Source organism: Cornus florida, unplaced genomic scaffold (assembly GCF_030987335.1).
Source record: "Cornus florida cultivar Cherokee Brave unplaced genomic scaffold, ASM3098733v1 CherokeeBrave_3.0.0_Hap2_Chr11, whole genome shotgun sequence".
Lineage (NCBI taxonomy): Eukaryota > Viridiplantae > Streptophyta > Magnoliopsida > Cornales > Cornaceae > Cornus > Cornus florida.
The window spans coordinates 28,387,630-28,407,049 of record NW_026775581.1 but is presented as its reverse complement, the minus strand read 5'-3'; the positions used below and the strand labels follow the sequence as shown (position 1 = coordinate 28,407,049).

At 39.8% G+C, this 19,420-nt stretch overlaps 1 protein-coding gene across 4 annotated transcripts in view; it reads right to left on the bottom strand.

The window, feature by feature from the left end:
• LOC132287084 (probable cyclic nucleotide-gated ion channel 20, chloroplastic) overlaps positions 1 to 19,420 on the bottom strand; it is a 148,288-nt gene that overhangs the window by 102,634 nt on the left and 26,234 nt on the right. For all 4 annotated transcript variants that reach the window (XM_059789579.1, XM_059789578.1, XM_059789577.1 and 1 more), the window contains exons 4-5: positions 16,308 to 16,406; positions 5,906 to 6,043 (exon numbers count right to left, since the gene is read on the bottom strand). In XM_059789579.1, the coding sequence (XP_059645562.1) occupies positions 5,906 to 6,043; positions 16,308 to 16,406 (237 nt within the window). The remainder of the gene's footprint in view (positions 1 to 5,905; positions 6,044 to 16,307; positions 16,407 to 19,420) is intronic.

Sequence of the window (19,420 nt, the reverse complement as noted above, 5' to 3'; positions counted from 1 at the left end):
TCTGATACATGTTGAGTAATAGTGTAATTAATGATAGAGTTGGGGTTATATTGTAAATAAGCTACACTTGTAAGTGTATATATATATATCAGATTTTAGGGTTCTCTGGGATCTGAAGAGAACACCACCAAACATCTCATTTCTCTCTCTCTATCTCTCTTTTATCTCTCAACATGGTATTAGAGCAATGATCCCAACCCTAAATTATGAAACGATCCCAACTCTAAATTGTTCGTCACCGTTCTCGTGAAGAGGGTTTCATCGTTGTGCCTTTGTGCTGGCTTCATCATCACCGAGAGAGTGATTTACTTTCACATCATCACTTTCTGTATTTACACAACCAGTGTTGGTGTTGGTTGTGTTCGTCGTCAACCAGTGTTCCTCATCAAGTTGCAGCGGTGCAGATTTCTTTTTGATTTGCAGAGTTCTTCATTGATCTGTAGAGATCCGACCCAAGTGAAGGAGGATCGGGTTAACTCGACCCCTGCAGATTCAACCCGATTGTGGTGTGGTTCTGACCTGATTAGTTTCTCATATCAGTTCAGATCACGTTTTTTTTCCAGCCAGTGCAATCTGTTAGAGGCTAGTTCTACTTATTTTATTGGCTGAGCAGCAATCAGTTTGGTCTCGGCTGCTCTAGTTTCTTCTCTTCTCAACTTCTGTTTAGTATTTCTTCCCAACTCCTGGATCCATGGCAGAACGTAGTGAAATCAAGACAACTACTGCTGCAATTACTGATCGTGTTGGGCTGTAAATTACTACCGTTAAACTGAGTAATACCAATTATTTGTTATGAGCTCAGGCTGTGAAGATATCTTTAGGGGCTCAAAGGAAACTCAAATACATTAAAAATGATCCTCCATCTAAAACTGATAAAGGATATGATGATTGGGAAACTGAAAATTACATGGTTGTGGAACAGTATGGAACCCTCAATTGCGGCTAATTTTATGTTTGTTAACACTGCCAAGGAGATTTGGAATGCTGTTCAAGAAACCTATTCGATGGACAAGAATGTTTCTCGAATATATTCTTTGTATGAGAAGATGCTTCTTTTCCGTCAGTTCGGTAAAAGTATAGGTGAATATTACAATGCTTTCAAAGGATTGATGAACTAAATCAATACCACCCCATTGACTACTGACCTTGATGTTTTAAAATGACAACGTGAAGAATTTTATGTATCAATTTTTCTTGCTGGCTTGGACACCAACCTTCAGGCAGTTCGTAATCAGATTCTTGCTAGTGATGGAGGACTCCCATCTTTGGGTAATGTTTATGCACATTTACTTCGAGTTGCTGAATCATCATCCTCAAAGTCTGTGGGAAGAGAAAATTCAGCATTATTTACCTCTTCTGGTAGTCAAAATTCTGCAAAGGGTCGTAGAAATTCTAGTGGTAATCGTGGCTATGGAGGAAATATTGGGGCTTCATGAGGACATGGCGTTCGTGACAGAGGCCGAGGTAGATGTTGTCGTGGACGTGGAGAAGCACGCCATTGTGGGTATTGTCATGGTTCCAATCATACTATTGATTCTTGTTGGGATCTTTATGGAAAGCCAGCATGGGCAAATCAAGCTGTGATTTCTTCGGACAGTGCTTCCCATACTTCTGTTGGAAAAGAGCCTTTAGTTCCCCGCGATTCTATCTCTCAACCAAGTTCATCTACTGGTGATACTGTCACGCTTTCATGTGAGTTAAGAGCCTTGGTCAGAAAGGCACAAAATAAATCCACTGATGATGTTGTCACTTTCACGCATTCAGGTACTAATGCATGTTTTTCAGACTTACAGTCTTCCTCCTCCCCATGGGTTATCAACTCAGGGGCTTCTGCCCATCTGACTGGTAATGATTCTTTGTTTTCTACTTTGCACCGCTCTAATTGCACATCTTCCGTTACTCTTGCGGATGGTAGTACTCATTCTATTGTTGGCCAGGGTACAATTAGCCCAACTTCTGCCCTTTCATTATCCTCTCTGCAACTTGTTCCTAAATTTCCTTTTAATTTATTATCTGTGAGTAAACTGACTAAAGCACTCAATTGTTCTGTGACTTTTTATCCTTCTTAATGTATATTTCAGGACCTCAAAACGAAGAAGACGATTGGTGGCGGTCCTGAACGAAATGGTCTCTATTACTTGGATTGTGGTTCTTCTTCTCGTGGTGTGGCTCTCCATTCAAGGGTCTCTGCCGAGCAGTGGCATTATCGTCTGGGTCATCCTTCATTGAAGTACTTGAAGCCCGCATTACCATTTCTTGAGTCGGTTACTTTAGATTGTGAGTCATGTCAATTAGGCAAGCATCATAGAGTTTCATTTCCTTCTCAAGTCAATGATCGTTGGTCTAGTCCTTTTGATTTAGTGCATACTGACATTTGGGGCCCTGCCCATCATAAAAGTGTATTAGGTTTTTCATATTTTGTTACTTTTGTTGATGACTATTCAAGGATGACTTGGCTATTTCTAATGAAAGATCGTTCTGAACTTCTTCCTGTTCTTCAACTATTTTATACAGAAATTGAGGTTCAGTTTGGATGTGTTATTCGTACTTTGCAATCTGATAATGCTATGGAATATGTTAAAGGTGCTATTTCCGATTTCTGTGATAGTCGTAGTATTCTCCATCAAACTTCATGTTCTTATACTCAACAAAATGGAGTCTCTTATACTCAACAAAATGGAGTTGCAGAACCAAAAAATAGGCATTTACTTGAAATAGCTCTTAGTTTAATGATCCATATGCACCGAAAGAATTTTGGGGGGATGATGTTTTAACTGCTTACTATTTAATTAATCGTATGCCATCTTCAGTTCTTAAAGGGAAGTCTCCTTATTCTATTCTTTATCCTTATCGTCCTTTATTTGCGTTGCCTCCTCGTGTTTTTGGTTGTGTTTGCTTTGCTCAAGTATTAAATCCTGGAATTGATAAATTGTCTCCTCGTGCAATAAAATTTGTATTTGTTGGATACTCTCGAACTCAAAAAGGGTATAAATGTTGGGACCCTAGCACTCGTCGTTATGTTGTGTGTATGGATGTGACCTTCTTTGAAGCCACTCCTTTCCTTTCTTCATGTGGTCAGTCTCTAGATACTGATATGTTGCTTCCCTTGCCTATTGTTACTAATGACTCTGCTAGTACATCACTTGAGCCTCACACACATCCACTTCAAGTGTAAAGTCGATGACCAAAGAAAGCACCACACCAGTCGTCTACTTCTGTTGAGGATCCTTCTCATGATGATCTTCCTATTGCCTTGGCACAAAGGAACTCATTCTTGCACTCAGCATCCGGTTGAACATGGTATTTCCTTTGCTCATTTATCTTCATCTTTTCAGTCATTTGTTTTTGCTTTGTCTTCTGTTTCTGTTCCTCAATCATATCTTCAAGCCCTTTCCTCTCCTGGTAGGAAACATGCTATGCTTGAAGAAATGGCAGCTCTTCAACATAATGATACATGGGTCTTTAACTCCTTTACCTCTTGGAAAGCAAACAGTTGGCTGTTGATGGGTGTATGCCATCAAGTACCATCCTGATGGTACAATTGAAAGGTTGAAGGCTCGCTTACTAGCTAAAGGCTATACTCAGACATTTGGGGTAGACTATTTTGAAACATTTTCACCTGTTGCTTGTCTTAATTCTATCCGTATTCTATTGTCAGTTGCAGCCATTCATAATTGGATTCTCTATCTGCTAGATATTAAAAATGTTTTCGTACATGGCGATATTCAAGAAGTTTATATGGAGCAACCACCTGGGTTTATTGCTCAGGGGGAGTCACATCTTGTGTGTCGATTAAAGAAAGCTATTTATGGGTTGAAGCAGTCTCCAAGTGCATGGTTTGACAAATTTAGTGCTGTAGTGAGTAATTTTGAGTAAAAAGAAATACGTCAGATCATTCTGTTTTTGTGAGACATTGCCAAGGTGGTACTATCATTCTAGCAGTTTATGTAGATGATATTGTCGTGATAGGAAGTGATAAAAATGGTATTGATGAATTGAAGCATTTTTTGAGCAAGCATTTTCATATGAAAGACTTGGGTCAATTGAGATATTTTTTGGGAATAGAAGTAGCAACATCTCAGAAAGGCATTTGCATATCTCAAAGGAAGTATGTATGTGACTTATTAAGTGAGACTGCATGTTAGGAGCAAAATCGATCAATACTCCTATGGATTTAAGTATAAAGTTTACCTCAGATGAGGGAGAACTTCTTAATAATCCAGGAAGATATCGAAGACTTGTTGGGAAATTGATATATTTGACTGTGACGAGACCTGACATAACATTTGCAATAGGAGTGGTAAGTCAATTCATGCAACAACCTAGACAACCTCATTTGGATGCGGTATATCGAATTTTGAGATACTTGAAAGGAGCTCCTGGTACAGGACTTGTCATTAAGTCTTCTAATAACATGGATATTGCTGGGTTTACAGATGCAGATTGGGCAGGAAGTAAAATGGACAGGAGGTCTATATCTGGATATTGCACGTTTGTTGGAGGTAATTTGGTAACATGGAAAAGTAAGAAGCAAAATGTTGTGGCGAGATCTAGTGCAGGGGCAGAGTATAGAGCAATGGCTCATACAGCTTGTGAAATGATGTGGGTAAAATCTCTTTTACGAGAGATGGGTTTTTGCGACAACAGGCCTATGAGAATGATTTGCCATAATCAGGCTGCTATGTATATTGCCAGCAATCCAGTGTTTCATGAGAGAACTAAACATATCGAAGTAGATTGCCATTTTGTGAGAGACTTGGTGATGAGTAAGAGGATAATTACTACTTATGTGAGATTCAATTGGGCGATGAATTTACTAAGGCCTTGGGAAAATCGCAATTTTCAGAATTATGTAATAAGTTGGGCATGATAGATATCTATGCTCCAACTTGAGGGAGAGTGTTGAGTAATAGTGTAATAAATGATAGAGTTGGGGTTATATTGTAAATAAGCTACACTTGGAAGTGTGTATATAGATTTTAGGGTTCTCTGGCATCTGAAGAGAACACCACCAAACATCTCGTTTCTCTCTCTCTCTATCTCTTTTATCTCTCAACAATACCAAAAAGAAGTTTTGGGTTTTGGCTTACTCAAACCGAGAGCCAAGAGCTATATATATATACAAGAATATGGTACAAAGAAAGGAAACTAAATCAAAGAAAAACAGAAAATATGCCAAAATCTACGTGATCCCATGATTATGGGAATCTTATCTACCTGATCCCGTGATTATGGGGATCTTATCTACGCGATCCCGTGATAATAGGAATCTTACATAAAAACACCTAATAAAAGGCTAAAAACAGCTAATAAAAATAAAAATAATAATAATACAGATATTTCAACAGTAACAACAAACACAGCGAACCAAAAACAAATTACGAAACACGACAGACAAGTAAATACGCCCACACAAAGAACACAAAGATTTAGCGTGGTTTGACACAAGTTGTGTCTATGTTTGCAGTGAAGATCCGACGAAAGATTTCACTATGCAAAAAATAAGAGATTACAAGTTTCAGCCCCCAAACCCTAACTCTCGCTCTCTTTCTGCAATTTTCAGTGTTTTCTCATTAACCCACTCCAAACCCTAAGAGCCCTTATATATTGGGCTACAAGACTATACTAAATAGGGTCCATGACCTGCAAGAAAAAACAGGCGACACAAAGCTCAATTATGGAGTCGAAAAGCGACCTAGAACCAAATTCGGGCAACAACATCACGTCTATCAATATTTTATCAAGGCGTAAATCACTCCTATCATGAAAATTTCTCCCAACATCCCATTTTGTGGGTGTCATTTTATCAGCAAAATACTTGCAGTCATGACTCTGAGTGGATATCATAATTTATAAAGAAAAATAGAATCGAAAAAATACATTTCTTGCAAGAGAGAAAACTTACTTGAGGAAGCGGTAATACCACAAAGACATCTACAAGAAAGTATCCAGAAAGATAATTGAGAGCGATTTTTTTTGGATGGTCAACCAAGTCTCCAGCACCAACAACTCTAGATTCGGGAGCAATATAAGCCAGACGAAACTGCAAAACACAAATTGGATATAATTGTCATCATTTAAACTACATTGCATCAGACTGGAGCAATCAAATACATTTCTTGCATGCATTAGTGTGTCATGGGTAAAGACATTTAATTCACTTAATAATGTAATGTACACAACATATGAAACATAAGTACTCATATAGTGTCTCCCATAAATATTACCCTCCCAAGACTAGCTTTAAATTAAACTAAAAATATAAGGAACATCTATGGAATATTATTTTAGTTCAAAGGTTCAAACTCTTGCACGATTAGCTTTGACTATCTCGTTCTCCCACCGACCAAGCTTCTCTGCCCATGGATAGTGATGGGGAATGAGCTATAATGATTTTCATGGATGATGAGTCACACGTGTTCAAGCTCTACTTTTCGAAAAGGGGAAAAGAAAGATAGAATTAGGGGATTTAGTAAATTAGGGTTTTATTTATGCTTATGGTTATTGTTAGTAATGTTTTAATTTTAAGGATATTTTAGGATTTTATTATCTAGGGTTTTGCTATTATTTTGCCTATATAAAGGCTCCTTCGTAATATAAGAATTTAGTCTTGAGAAAAAAAAAAATTTTTTTTTTTTTGATAAGTAAAATTGTATTAGAAAGCGTTCAAAAGGGGAACGCGTCCCAAGATTAGTACAACCACCAAGAACAAAACAAAAAAACAAAGAAAAGAGGCGACCTATGGACCCAGAGACCCCAAAAAGTCCACGATCTCCTCAACAGAAGAACTCTCTCCCCCCATACCCCAACAAAAAAGAGTACAAATGATGGAGTACTTTAATACCCCAATGGGTAACTCCTCCCCAACAAAGGATCTTCTATTACGTTCTTTCCACAGGCACCACCAAATGCAAAGAGGAGTCGCCCTCCAGAAAACATGAACACGAGTCCCCACCCTTAGCCCCCTCCAAATATCAATAAGACCCCGTGAGGTCCAAGGTATAACCCACTGGACGGTAAAAAGACCCAACATAAGGTTCCAACAGTCATGGGCCACTAGGCAGTGTAAGAGAAGGTGATCCACAGACTCTCTATCGGCCATACACATACAACACCGATTAACAATGATATGTCGTCTCTTCCTCAAATTGTCCAGAGTCAAGATTTTACCCCCAAACAGCAGTCCAAACAAAGAAAGCCACCCTAAGAGGAGCCTTCGAATGCCAAACCGTCTTCCACGGGTAAACGGAGACCTGAAAGCCGAAAATACGAAAGAAGAAAGACCGGAACTGAAAAGTCCCCTGTGAAGAAGGCATCCAAGTCAAGAGGTCCGCCCTAGTACCATCCACCTTCTATCGATACAAAAGATCCATGAAGCCAAAAACATCATCCAGCTCCCAATCCTGAAAGGCCACCGGAACTGAATATCCCAAGAAAACCTACCACTATCAAGGTGATAGCAATTGGCAACCAAAGCATGACAATCCACAGCAATCCTAAACAACCTTGGAAACCATCTACACAATGGACGTTCCTCGCACCAAGGATCCTCCTAAAACCGTATATTTCGACCTTCCCCAACTCTGAATCTAATATGCTTAGAAAACTCATCCCAACTCTTCCCAATAGAATGCCACGCGCCCACGCCGATAGCAGATATAACCGGTCTAGCAGACCATCCCCCTCTCTCCTCCCCAAACCGACAAGCAATAAGCTTCCTCCATAATCTATGTCTTTCACTACCAAACCTCCAAAGCCACTTTCTAAGGAGAGCCCTGTTGAAAGGGACCAATCTCCGAATCCCAAGACCTCCCGACTTAAAAGGCTTGCACACCTGCTCCCACCTAACAAGATGATACTTAAACTCCTCCCCCCTGCAACCCCAGAGGAAATTACGTTGAATCATCTCAAGTCTCCTGACAATGGAAGAGGGAATTTGGAACAGGGAAAAGAAATAAGTTGGAAGACTGGACAGAACACTCTTTACCAACGTGACCTTTCTTCCCTTCAAAAGATATTGTTTTTTCCACCCAGCTAATCTTCTCTCGAAACACTTTATAACCAGGTCTCAACTACCCGCCCTTCTAGAGGAGACACCCAAAGGCAAACCCAAATAAGAAATAGGAAAGGAGCTCGTCCTACATCCAAGAACAGCTGCAAGAGAAGCCACCTCCTGAACCTCCCCCACAGAAACAAGAACACTATTGCCCACGTTAATTCTCAAGCCAGAAACAGCCGGAAAACAAACCAGAGCACATCTCAAAAATCTCAATTGGGACACCTCTGCCTCACAGGAAACCAAAGTGTCATCCGCGAACTGCAAGTGAGAAATCTCCAATTGATGTGATGCCTCTGAACCAATCTTAAAGCCCCGTATAAATCCCAAGGTCACAACCCTCCTCATCAGCCTACTAAGGGCCTCCATGACAATAATAAACAAGAAAGGGGAGAGAGGTCCCCTTGCCTCAAACCACGAGAGCTTCCAAAGAACCCAGATGGAGAACCGTTAACCAATACTGAAAATCTGACAGACGAAACGCAAGTAACAATCCAAATCCTCCATCTCTCTCCGAAACCCATCCTCTCGAGCAAATAGAACAAGAAATTCCAACAAACATGATCATAAGCTTTCTCAAAATCCTGCTTACACAAGACTCCGGGGGCCCCACTACGAAGTCTAACACATTCACTAGCAATAAGAGCAGAATCCAGAATCTGCCAACCCCCAATAAACGCATTCTAAGACTCTGAAATGACTCCGTCCAGAACCCCCCTCAACCTCGATGCCAGAACTTTAGCTATGAGCTTATACAAACACCCAATCAAGCTAATAGGTCCAAAATCCTTGATGTCAAAAGCTCCCCCCTTCTTAGGAATCAAAGCAATAAAAGAAGTGTTTAGCGACTTTTCGAATTTTCCATTGAAATGAAACTCAAGAAAAGTGCCTATAATCTCCAGTCTAACCACCTCCCAGCTTTCCAGAAGGAAACTCATAGTGAAACCATCTGGGCTGGAGCTTTATCACCATTACAACTCTTTAAGGCCTCCAGAACCTCATCCTCCGTGAATGGCCTCTCAAGCCCGTCCCTATCCTCCACTGAAATAGAGTCGAAGTGAAGACCATCCAGCCTTGGCCTCCGTCGAAGAGGCTCAATATATAACCTCTGATAGAAAGAGACAATCCCCGTTCGCACTTCCTCATCAGAAACCAACAGCGAACCATCCACACGAATCTAACCAATATGATTGCCCCTCCTATGAGCATTAGCCGTTCGGTGAAAAAACTTAGTGTTACGATCTCCTTCTTTGAGCCACAATGCCCTAGATTTCTGCCGCCACGAGATCTCCTTCATCACCACAATCTCAGCACATTCAGCCTGACAAGCTGCTCTCCTCTTACGTTGAAGCTCATCAAGACCTCCCGCTGCATCCAATCTATCCAACTGATATGGCCCAATTCTTCCTCCATTCCAGATTACCGAAAACCTCCTTATTCCATCTTTTAAGTTTATCCTTCAGATTACGAAACTTTCCTGCAAGGATAAAACTCGAAGTTCCCACCACTATGTCCTCCACCCACCAATTCCGCACCAAAACCTGAAAGTCCGTCGCTTTAAGCCACATGTTTTCAAATCTGAACAGGGTGCAACGAGGTCTCAAACCTCCACAATCCAAGACTAAAGGAATGTGATCCGATGTCACCTTAGCCAACACAGACTGGACTGTGTCCGAAAACTGCTCCTCCCACTCTCTGAAAATCAAGAATCTATCCAAGCGGGAAAAAGTAGACAACTCCCTACCACTAGACCAAGTAAAAGCAGCTCCCTCCAAAGGGAGATCAATAAGCTGATGATCATCGGATAAAACTCTGTAAAAAGTCTCATAGCCAGAGTCCATAATCCACCTGTAGACCTCTCCAATAGGGATCTAACCAGATTAAAGTCACCTGCCACACGCCATAGGAGAGACCACATCTCCTGAACCCCACTAAGCTCCTCCCACAGCACAAGCCTCTCGCAGTCATCCACTGGCCCATACACACCAGGGAAAGCACAAGGGAAACCATCATCTTCCAACACAAAGGCACAAGACAAAGAGAATATCCCCCTACAGACATCAACCTTACCCATCCATCGCCTATCCCACATGAGAAGAATGCCTCCAGAAGTCCCCACTGAATTCAGTGCCTCCTATTCAACGAACCTCCTACCCCAAAGACTCTTGACGACTCTATCAGTCATATAATCAATCTTCGTTTCATGGAGACACACCAAATGAACCCCCCATTTCCTCACCGCCATCTTCACTACCTTCCTCTTGCCCGGATCGTTAAGGCCACGGACGTTCTAGGATAGAAGTCGTAGTTTCATGGAAAAACAACAACGCCCCCCACCCCCTTGCCCCTCCCTCCCTCCCTCTTTTTCTCCCCCCTTCTCCTTCGCCCCCACATGAACCCCATCATAGTCACATCACAGCGAAGATTTCTCGACTCCCTTTCCCTTCTCGAAAAGGAATGCGTATTCTTCCTCCTGTTACTCCTTCTAGAAAATTGAGTCATCCCCCCTTCTCTCCCCTCCACCATAGCCTGAAGAATTGCTAAAGCCTGCTTTCAATTACCTTCGCAAGAAACTCCCAACAAATCACTTGTGGCCTATTCAAGACCCAATCCTTGTCGACGTCATCACACCCCTGCCAGTCAAGGTCGTTGGCCATCCCCTCCGGCCGAACAACTGCCAGAGGCTCAACAATCCCCAAATTAGAGAAATTGAATATTATCGTTAAGTTTGCGAACTCCCTTTGTGTCCTTCTCCCTCCTTGTTCTTGTTGTTCTTAATCCCTTCGTCTATCTATCCTACCTCCTTCAGTTTGCTTTCTCACTCCCTTCATCTGTCCTCTCATCACTTTCTTCTCGCCTTATCTCATCTGCTCATTCTCATCCCTTGCTTTCCTTCTGGTTAAATGTCAACCACCTAAATCTAATGTCCCACATCATCCCATTCTAGATAATCGTGTAGAGGATGTTAGAATTCATGCCTCACACACTTCCATTGTTTCAGGTAGGGACGTTAAGTATGCAAGCTATTTTTGGAAAACACTTCGGGCATCTTTGGGCATTAGTTTGAAATTTTCCTTGGCATTTTGTCCTAACAGAAAATTTGAGGTTGTTAATCATGGTATAGGAAAGTTGGTTAGTTATCTTGTAAGAGTGCCCTTAAACACTTCGGACTTTTTGTTCTCTGTTGTGGAGTTTACATATAATAGCTTAGTCAATTGGTCTACTGGAAGTTGTTCTTTTGGGATTATACCACCAATTTTCCTTCGCCATCCCGTTGACTTTATTTTGCTACCTCCACATCCTTGTTCATTTAAAATCTTCGATTCCTTTGTCGAGTATGTCCATGAGCTTCACACCGATATAAGACGACAAATTACTTTGAGTAATAAAATTTATGAATTTATTGCATATGCTCATATTAGGAATCAGAAGTTCATTATAGGAGATTATGTTTTTATTTGTGCATCACCACAACCTTATAACTCCTTTGAGACTTTGCAAGCCCCGTGAAATAATGGGAATATTATTATTCATTTAGCAACGTACAAGGAAAAAATATATAGGCGAATAACAGCCTACAAATCTGGAATATTGACTCCTAGAATACAATCCCTATAAATCAGGGATATTAGCTAGTAGAATATACATTCTATTACAGGACATATATACAACTATAATACACGTTTTCTCCCCCGTCTAGTGAGCTGTAAAATCTGCACAACCTATTCATACCATAATTACTGATTCTAACACTCAAGCTGGTGAGTGGATATTTTCCATTCCCAGCTTGCTAACAATAGACTGAAATGCAGAACCACTCAATCCTTTAGTTAACACATCTGCAAGTTGACCCTCGGTTGACAAAAATGGTGTACAAATCAGTCCGCTATCCAACTTTTCCTTTATAAAATGTCTACTTCCACATGCTTGGTGCGGTCATGTTGCACAGGGTTATGTGCAATAGTAATTGCTGATTTGTTATCACAATATAGCTTCATAGATCCTTTCCATGCCATATTTCAACCACAGAAGGTCACAAACTCCTAATGCCATAGCTCTAAACTCAGCTTATGCAATTGACCTCTGACGCAGGACAAGAAGTAACTTATAATAACTAGAAAGAAAGAAGGGGATGAGAATGAGAAGATAAGATGAGGCTAGACAAAGGAGGTGAGAAAATAGACGAAGGAGATGAGAAATCAAACCAAATGAGGTAGGATAGATAGACGAAGGGATTAAGAACAGCAAGAGGAAGAAGAGATACAGAGAGAGAGAGAGTTCGCAAACTCATGTAATAATTCAATAATTCTCAAAAAACTGAGTTTTCAAATTACAAAGGAGCCTTTAAATAGGCAAAGTATAAAACAAACCCTAAAACATCAAAATACCAAAATAACCCTAAAATTCAAACATGATAAAAATAACAATAAGCATAAATAAAAACCCTAAATTACTAAAATTCCCAATTTTATTTCTCTTTCCTTCTTCTCCAAAAGTAATGTTGAAGCATATGCCACTCATGTATTCGAATCATATCCCGTTCACTATCAATTCTCCTCAATTGAGAAGAACTCTTCTTCGAAGAGTAAAGTGACACTAAATAACTCAGATCAAAGTGGCAACCGAGTCAACAGCCTCGATCCTCTGCACATTCTGTTGCACAACCAGTCTCGCTGTCAACTCCTGACAACTCTGCCTTTACATCTTCTGCCACAATTACCTTGACTCAAACTGATTTGGACAAGTTCAAACAATTCTTCAACCAAATGGAGGCATCGTCTCAGCAAACCTCCACTTATGCCCACTCAGGTACTATTGCATCTGCACATAGCGTATCTACATCTTCGACACCATGGATCATTGATTCTGGTGCTTCAGACAATATGACTAGTATGTCCTCATTCTTCCAATCTTATAGTATCTGCTCTAGCATCGCAAGGTACGCCTTGCGGATGGCTCTCCATATTCCATTGCTGAGAAGAGTCACATATCAGTTGCTCCTTCATTAACTTTGTCAGATACACTTCATGTTCTACAGTTGACTACAAATCTTATTTTTGTTAGTAGCGTTACCAAACAATTAAATTGTAGTGTAATGTTCTTTCCCTCTCATTGTATTTTTCAGGATCTGGTATCGAAACGGACGATTGGCAATGGGCGTGAAGTGGACAGTCTATACCTATTGGATGCTCCTTTGTTACCTCAAACACATTCAGCTTCATTTTCTAATTTTGTTTCATCTAATAAAGCCTAGCTTATGCGTTGGCACATGCGTTTAGGACATATTTCTTTCGGTTATTTAAAACATTTATTTCCTTCCTTATTTTGTAACGTGACACTGTGAGATTTATCCTGTGAGACATGTCATATGGCTAAACATATTCGTTCTAATTATCCTGCTAGTAGTAATAAATCTGCTTTAAAACCCTTTGATCTTGTTCATTCAGATGTGTGGGGTCCTTGCCCAGTTACTTCTGGTCTTGGATTTCGATATTTCGTGTTGTTCATTGATGATCATAGTCGAGTTACATGGGTTTATCTTATGAAAACCAAAAATGAGGTGTACACCATTTTTAAAAAATTTATGACAATGGTTCAAACTCAATATGGTCGTACAATTAAAAAATTCAGATCTGACAAGGGTACAGAGTACACTTACGGGGAGGTACAACGATTATGTACAAAATTTGGGATTGAGCATCAGATGGCTAATGTTAAAACTCCTCAACAAAATGATCACTTTGCCACTACCATGCTCAAGTTTGGTTTCCATCAAGGTGCAACTAATCATACCTTGTTTTTACGTCATTCAAGCGGTAAGACAGTTGCTCTCATTATGTATGTCGATGATATTGTTCTTACCGGAGATAATACTACCGGAATTGTTGAGGTTAAGTGCTATCTTGGCTGTCAGTTTGAGATTAAGAATCTTGGTCCCCTACGGTACTTCTTGGGCTTTGAGGTGGCTCGCTCCAAGGCTAACATTTTCATCTCTCAACGCAAGTACGTTCTTGACTTGTTTTCTGCTTCTGGTCAGCTTGGCGCTCGTCCCGCTGATGCTCTAATTGAGCAGAATCATTGGTTGGCTGATTCTGAGGGGGAGTTGTTATCAGATATTGGTCAGTATTAACGACTTGTGGGGAAGCTCATCTATTTATCCATGACTCGACCTAACATTGCTTATGCCGTGAGTGTCGTGAGTCAATTCATGCCTCGTACCCCTCACCTTGATGCATCCATTTGGGTCCTTCGCTACTTAAAAAGGTGTTTGGGCCGTGGTATTTTGTTTGCCAATCATGGTCACGTGTTGAGGCTTGGACAGATGCTGATTATACAGGATCAGTTTCAAATAGGAGGTTAACTTCAGGTTATTTTTTTTTTTTTTTTTTTTTATAAGTAAAATGTATTAGAAGGCGTTCAAAAGGGGAACACGTCCCAAGCTATACAAAAAACTGAAACTATGATCTCAAGGAGCCCAAAAAGTCCACAACATCCTCAATGGAGGAAATAATTCTCCCCCAACCCCACTTTTGGTGGTAACTCGGTTACTTGGCGCAATAAGAAGCAGGATGTTGTCTCTCGATCTAGTGCAAAGGCAGAGTATAGGGCTATGGCTCTTGGGGTATGTGAGTTTCTATGGCTGAAAACCTTAATGACAGACTTGTGCCTTCCAATGTCGCTTCCATTCTCACTTTACTACGACAACAAGTCTGACATTAGCATAGCAGCAAATCCCGTTCAGCATGATAAAACTAAGCATATAGAGGTGGACCGTCACTTCATTTGAGAGAAGATCTAATGACAGACTTGTGCCTTCCAATGTCGCTTCCATTCTCACTTTACTACGACAACAAGTTTGACATTAGCATAGCAGCAAATCCCGTTCAGCATGATAAAACTAAGCATATAGAGGTAGACCGTCACTTCATTCGAGAGAAGATCATCTCTGGTCAAATTTGCACTCCATTTGTCACAAGCTCTCAGCAGCTTGCAGACATTCTTAGAAAGGGCGTCTGCAAGATTGTGTTTGAGAATGCATTGTCCAAGTTGGGCGTTTCAGCTATTCACGCACCAACTTGAGGGGGAGTGTTAGCATATAGATATCCACAATTTATGAAATGACTTACCATAATAGTAGAGATTTGATTATGCTATAGAATATGCCATAGAATATGCTTTAGAATATACTGCAATTTGATTTAGTTTCCTTTCTTGTAATATGAGCATGTGCTCTTTTTATCTATAAATACTAGAGTTGTGAATGAGTGATTCATTTCATTCAATCCTTTACACAATTCTCTCCTTTTTTATATATTTCTACTGTTCACCTAACATTTTGCAGGTGAGGGGCACGCCATGGGCAATACATAGACCTCTTTGGGATGTGAAGCACGTTTTTGAACCTTTGGTTTAATTTGATGTAATTTGATCAAATGTAGCACTTTTGAATTCTTGATGTAATAGGATATTTGATAGGTTTCAATAGTCCGGGGAGGGGAAAATGGCAAGAAAACTGTTCTAAGGTTAACTTGGGTTCTCTTGGGATTTCCACCCTTGGCCTCTCTTATTTGTAAGCTTATCCTACTTGTTTCCTTCTTGCTCATTTCAAGTGAAATGTATAATCCGGGACTATGGATGCTACACCTTGATGCTTGTTTATATGCTCCTTTTGATAGACTAGATTAAATGAGGATTGAGCAGTCATAAAGGAAGGGAAGCGAACAACCACTGCAGATTTAATTTACAGGATATGAGTTTTAGGACTTGGGAGAGAGTGGAGCAAAGCCCATAGATAGAGAGAGGTCAATCGGACGTTTGCCCCTTCTTAAATTTGTCTTGAATCAATCCTGATCTAATCTACCTAGACAAAACAAGCAAAGAGTAAAAGAGGAACCTTTATAGTTTTCAACCAGACCTTTCTTGCCCTCATAGATCCCTAAATCATTTTGACATATTCTACTTCCTTTTGAGTGCCTGGGTGACTTTTTTATAAACTAATTGGGGGAGGGGGGGAACTCATGCATTGGTAAGTGTTCAAAGAAAGCAGGGAATTTATAAACAACCTACTCAGCAAACAAAAAGAAATGAATATTAAAATAAAGAACTTATTATTATAATCCAGAATCCCAATGATAATGATGACAACAGCACTCATCAAAAATAATAATAGTGATAACAACATCTAGACCATTTACAATATGGAGCTTCTAAAACAACACACACACACACACAGAGAAAGAGAGAAGTTTACCTGAAGAAGCATGTGAAGTAAGTAAATGAAATCAGTCATGCTTCTAAAAACCACAAGTACTGTTGTCATGGTCCAATTAATTACTATGCACTTGTTATCCTGTTTCCAAAAAGAACACGTTAATTTGAAAACAAAACCCTAAAGTACAGAAACATTAAAAACGTCACAGAATAAAGTCAATGTCATGTCTCTAAACATAAGTATGCCTATCTAAACAAAAACCTATAACTAAAAGGTAGGACGGACAGGAATGCCTTTCATGTTACAAAAAGAGTGAAAGGCAATTAGATATAATCAGTTAATTAAATCAGGGAGAGAGAGAGAGAGAGAGAGAGAGAGAGAGAGAGAGGAGAAAATCCCAATATGATTTGAAAAGTGTACATACAAGCACATACATAAATATAGAGAGAGAGAGGGTTAGACTTGAGAGTGTGAGATAAATGGCGAAAGACAACAATAATTGAAAAAGGGGATGATCAGATTTTCTACCAGAATATTACAACTGATCAAGTGTTTTTAATTTCAGCTTTTATATCTTACTTCTAAATGTGCATTCCTTTCAGCCAACTCCTATGGGTACATAAAATCTGATGTCAACGACAAGGAAATAAGTACGAAAATTTGTGGAAAACATGGTAAGAAAGAAATTATATTCAAGAGAAAAAGTGTAATATATCTGCTTCTTAATTGTTCCATTACATCCAATAATCCATGCGACAGTTTCCACTTCCATAAGCTTGCTGGTTTGGTCCCCTCCACCTTTTCTCCTAAGAAGCCGTGGTACAAACCATGCCCTGGATCCCTTCTTTGCTATCAATGATGTTCGTTTTATTTAACGATAGGGAAGAATATAGTGAGAACTGTTAGCCCCAAGGTTTCAAGCCAATTGAAACAAGGTAATTTTGATGATTACACCCTATTAATGCGAGTATTTAACAGCATGCTTGTGTGAAATGAATTTCAGGAATTATATCTAATCTCAAGTATTTGAGTTGATCCATCAAGGTACATTCAATTTAAAGCACGTGGACTCGACCCTGCGGCTGAACCCAGCACATGAGATGGAACTATATACACTGAAGATTAAGTTCAAGACCATTGGGCATTTGTGTTGGTGAGTGTCAGAATCAATGTAAAGTATTGGTTATATCAAGTTGATTCTAAGCTCAACTATAGGAGATAATAAAGGGACCTAGGCTAAAAGACAAATTGTTTTCTTGGTCCTTAAGGATATATGACTTAGCTCTCAGACTATATTTCAAAATCTAAAAGCAAGGGCAAAGAAGTCATAAAGGGTCATTGGTTGGTTTCACTTTAAGAAACTAAACTGTTTTAATTCAAATTAAAGTGAGAAATGTAAACCAGGGAAAATAGAGTCAAAGCAGAATTTCTGATGATGGAAGAGATACACTCCCTTTGGTTTTCATTACTATTTATATTACAAGATTTGCCAAACAAGTGGCTACAATCAAGGAGGAGTAATTACAGAAAAGGTAAATCACCTAATCAAATCCCACAATTACAGTAACTATATTAAGGTAGGTCAATGTTAGCTAATACAATCCTAAATGTAAGGCATGATAATTGATGCGGATTCTGATCAAGCAACAATTTGGCTGTTAGAAATTCATGACGTGGACGAGATAAGGCTTTTGTCAACAAATCTGCAAGCTGGTTCTCAGGAAACATGAGGAAGCTGTATAGAGCCTGTGAGAACATAGTGCCGAATAAAATGGCAGTCTACTTCTATATGCTTGGTCCTTTCATGAAACACTGGATTATTAGCAATCTGTATAGCACTCGTGTTGTCAACATAGAGTGGAGTAGGACCACGAATTGGAATTACAGGTTCCCGAAGAAGTCTACGAAGCGATATCACCTCGCCACTAGCAGATGACAAATACTTGTATTCAGCCTCAGCTGAGGATCTAGAAACTGTTGGCTGCTTTTTGCACTTCCAAGAGATTAGAGATGACCCCAAAAAACATACACCAACCAGTTGTAGAATGTCGTGTATCTTGGCAGCTAGCCCAATCAGCATTAGCATAACTGTGAAGTTCTAAAGAAGAGGTGGAAGAGTAAAAGAGCCCTCAATCAAGAGTTCCCCGAATATAACGAAGAATACGATGAACAACAGCTAGATGGGGCTTATGAGGATTATTAACAAATTGACTAACAATTTGAACTGCATGAGATATATCTGGACGAGTCATAGTGAGATAGATCAAGCTTCCCACAAGACGACGGTATATAGTAGCATCAGGAAGAGGAGGTCCATCATCTTTGTGCAGCTTAGCATTCAACTCCAATGGTGCATCACATAGTTTTGAATCCGTCAGATGAGCCAAGGATAATAAGTCTTCGGTATATTCTTTTGCCAAATGCAAATACCATCTTTGGAACGAGAAATTTACAATCCTAGGAAGTACGTGAGAGGTCCCAAATCCTTCATTTTAAAGGATTGCATTAAGAAGGTCTTCAAAGAAGTAATTCCAGATTCATCATTTCCCGTAATGATCATATCATCAACATATAATAGTAACCATGTAGAACCTTGAGTTGTGCGATTAACAAACAAGGAGTTATCATTAACACTCTGGTGAAATCTAGCTTTGATGATGGCACTGCGAAATTTTTCAAACCATGCACAAGGAGCTTGCTTGAGACCGTAAAGAGATTTGTGTAAGTGGCAAACATGGTTGGGAGGACAGACATATCCTGGTGGTGGCTTCATAAAAACTGTCTCATGGAGATCTCCATGCAAAAATGCATTTTTAACATCCATTTTCCAAAGAGACTCGAATGGCACCAAGCCACCAACAACAAGCAACAAAAATATTTCTTCATAATCGATACCATACTCTTGTTATACCCTTGAGCAACAAGGCGAGCCTTGTATCGTTACAAACTACCATCAGGTTTCAACTTCAATGAGTAAATCCATTTACTTCCAATTACTTGAGCTCCAAAAGTTCGAGGAATTAAATCCCAAGTGTGATTTGATTCAAGAGCAATTCATTCTTCTGTCATGGCATCTTGCCAACATGGTAGATCTTTGGCCTGTGAATAAGATGAAGGAACAGAAATAGAATCTACATTGGAAAAGAGAGCAG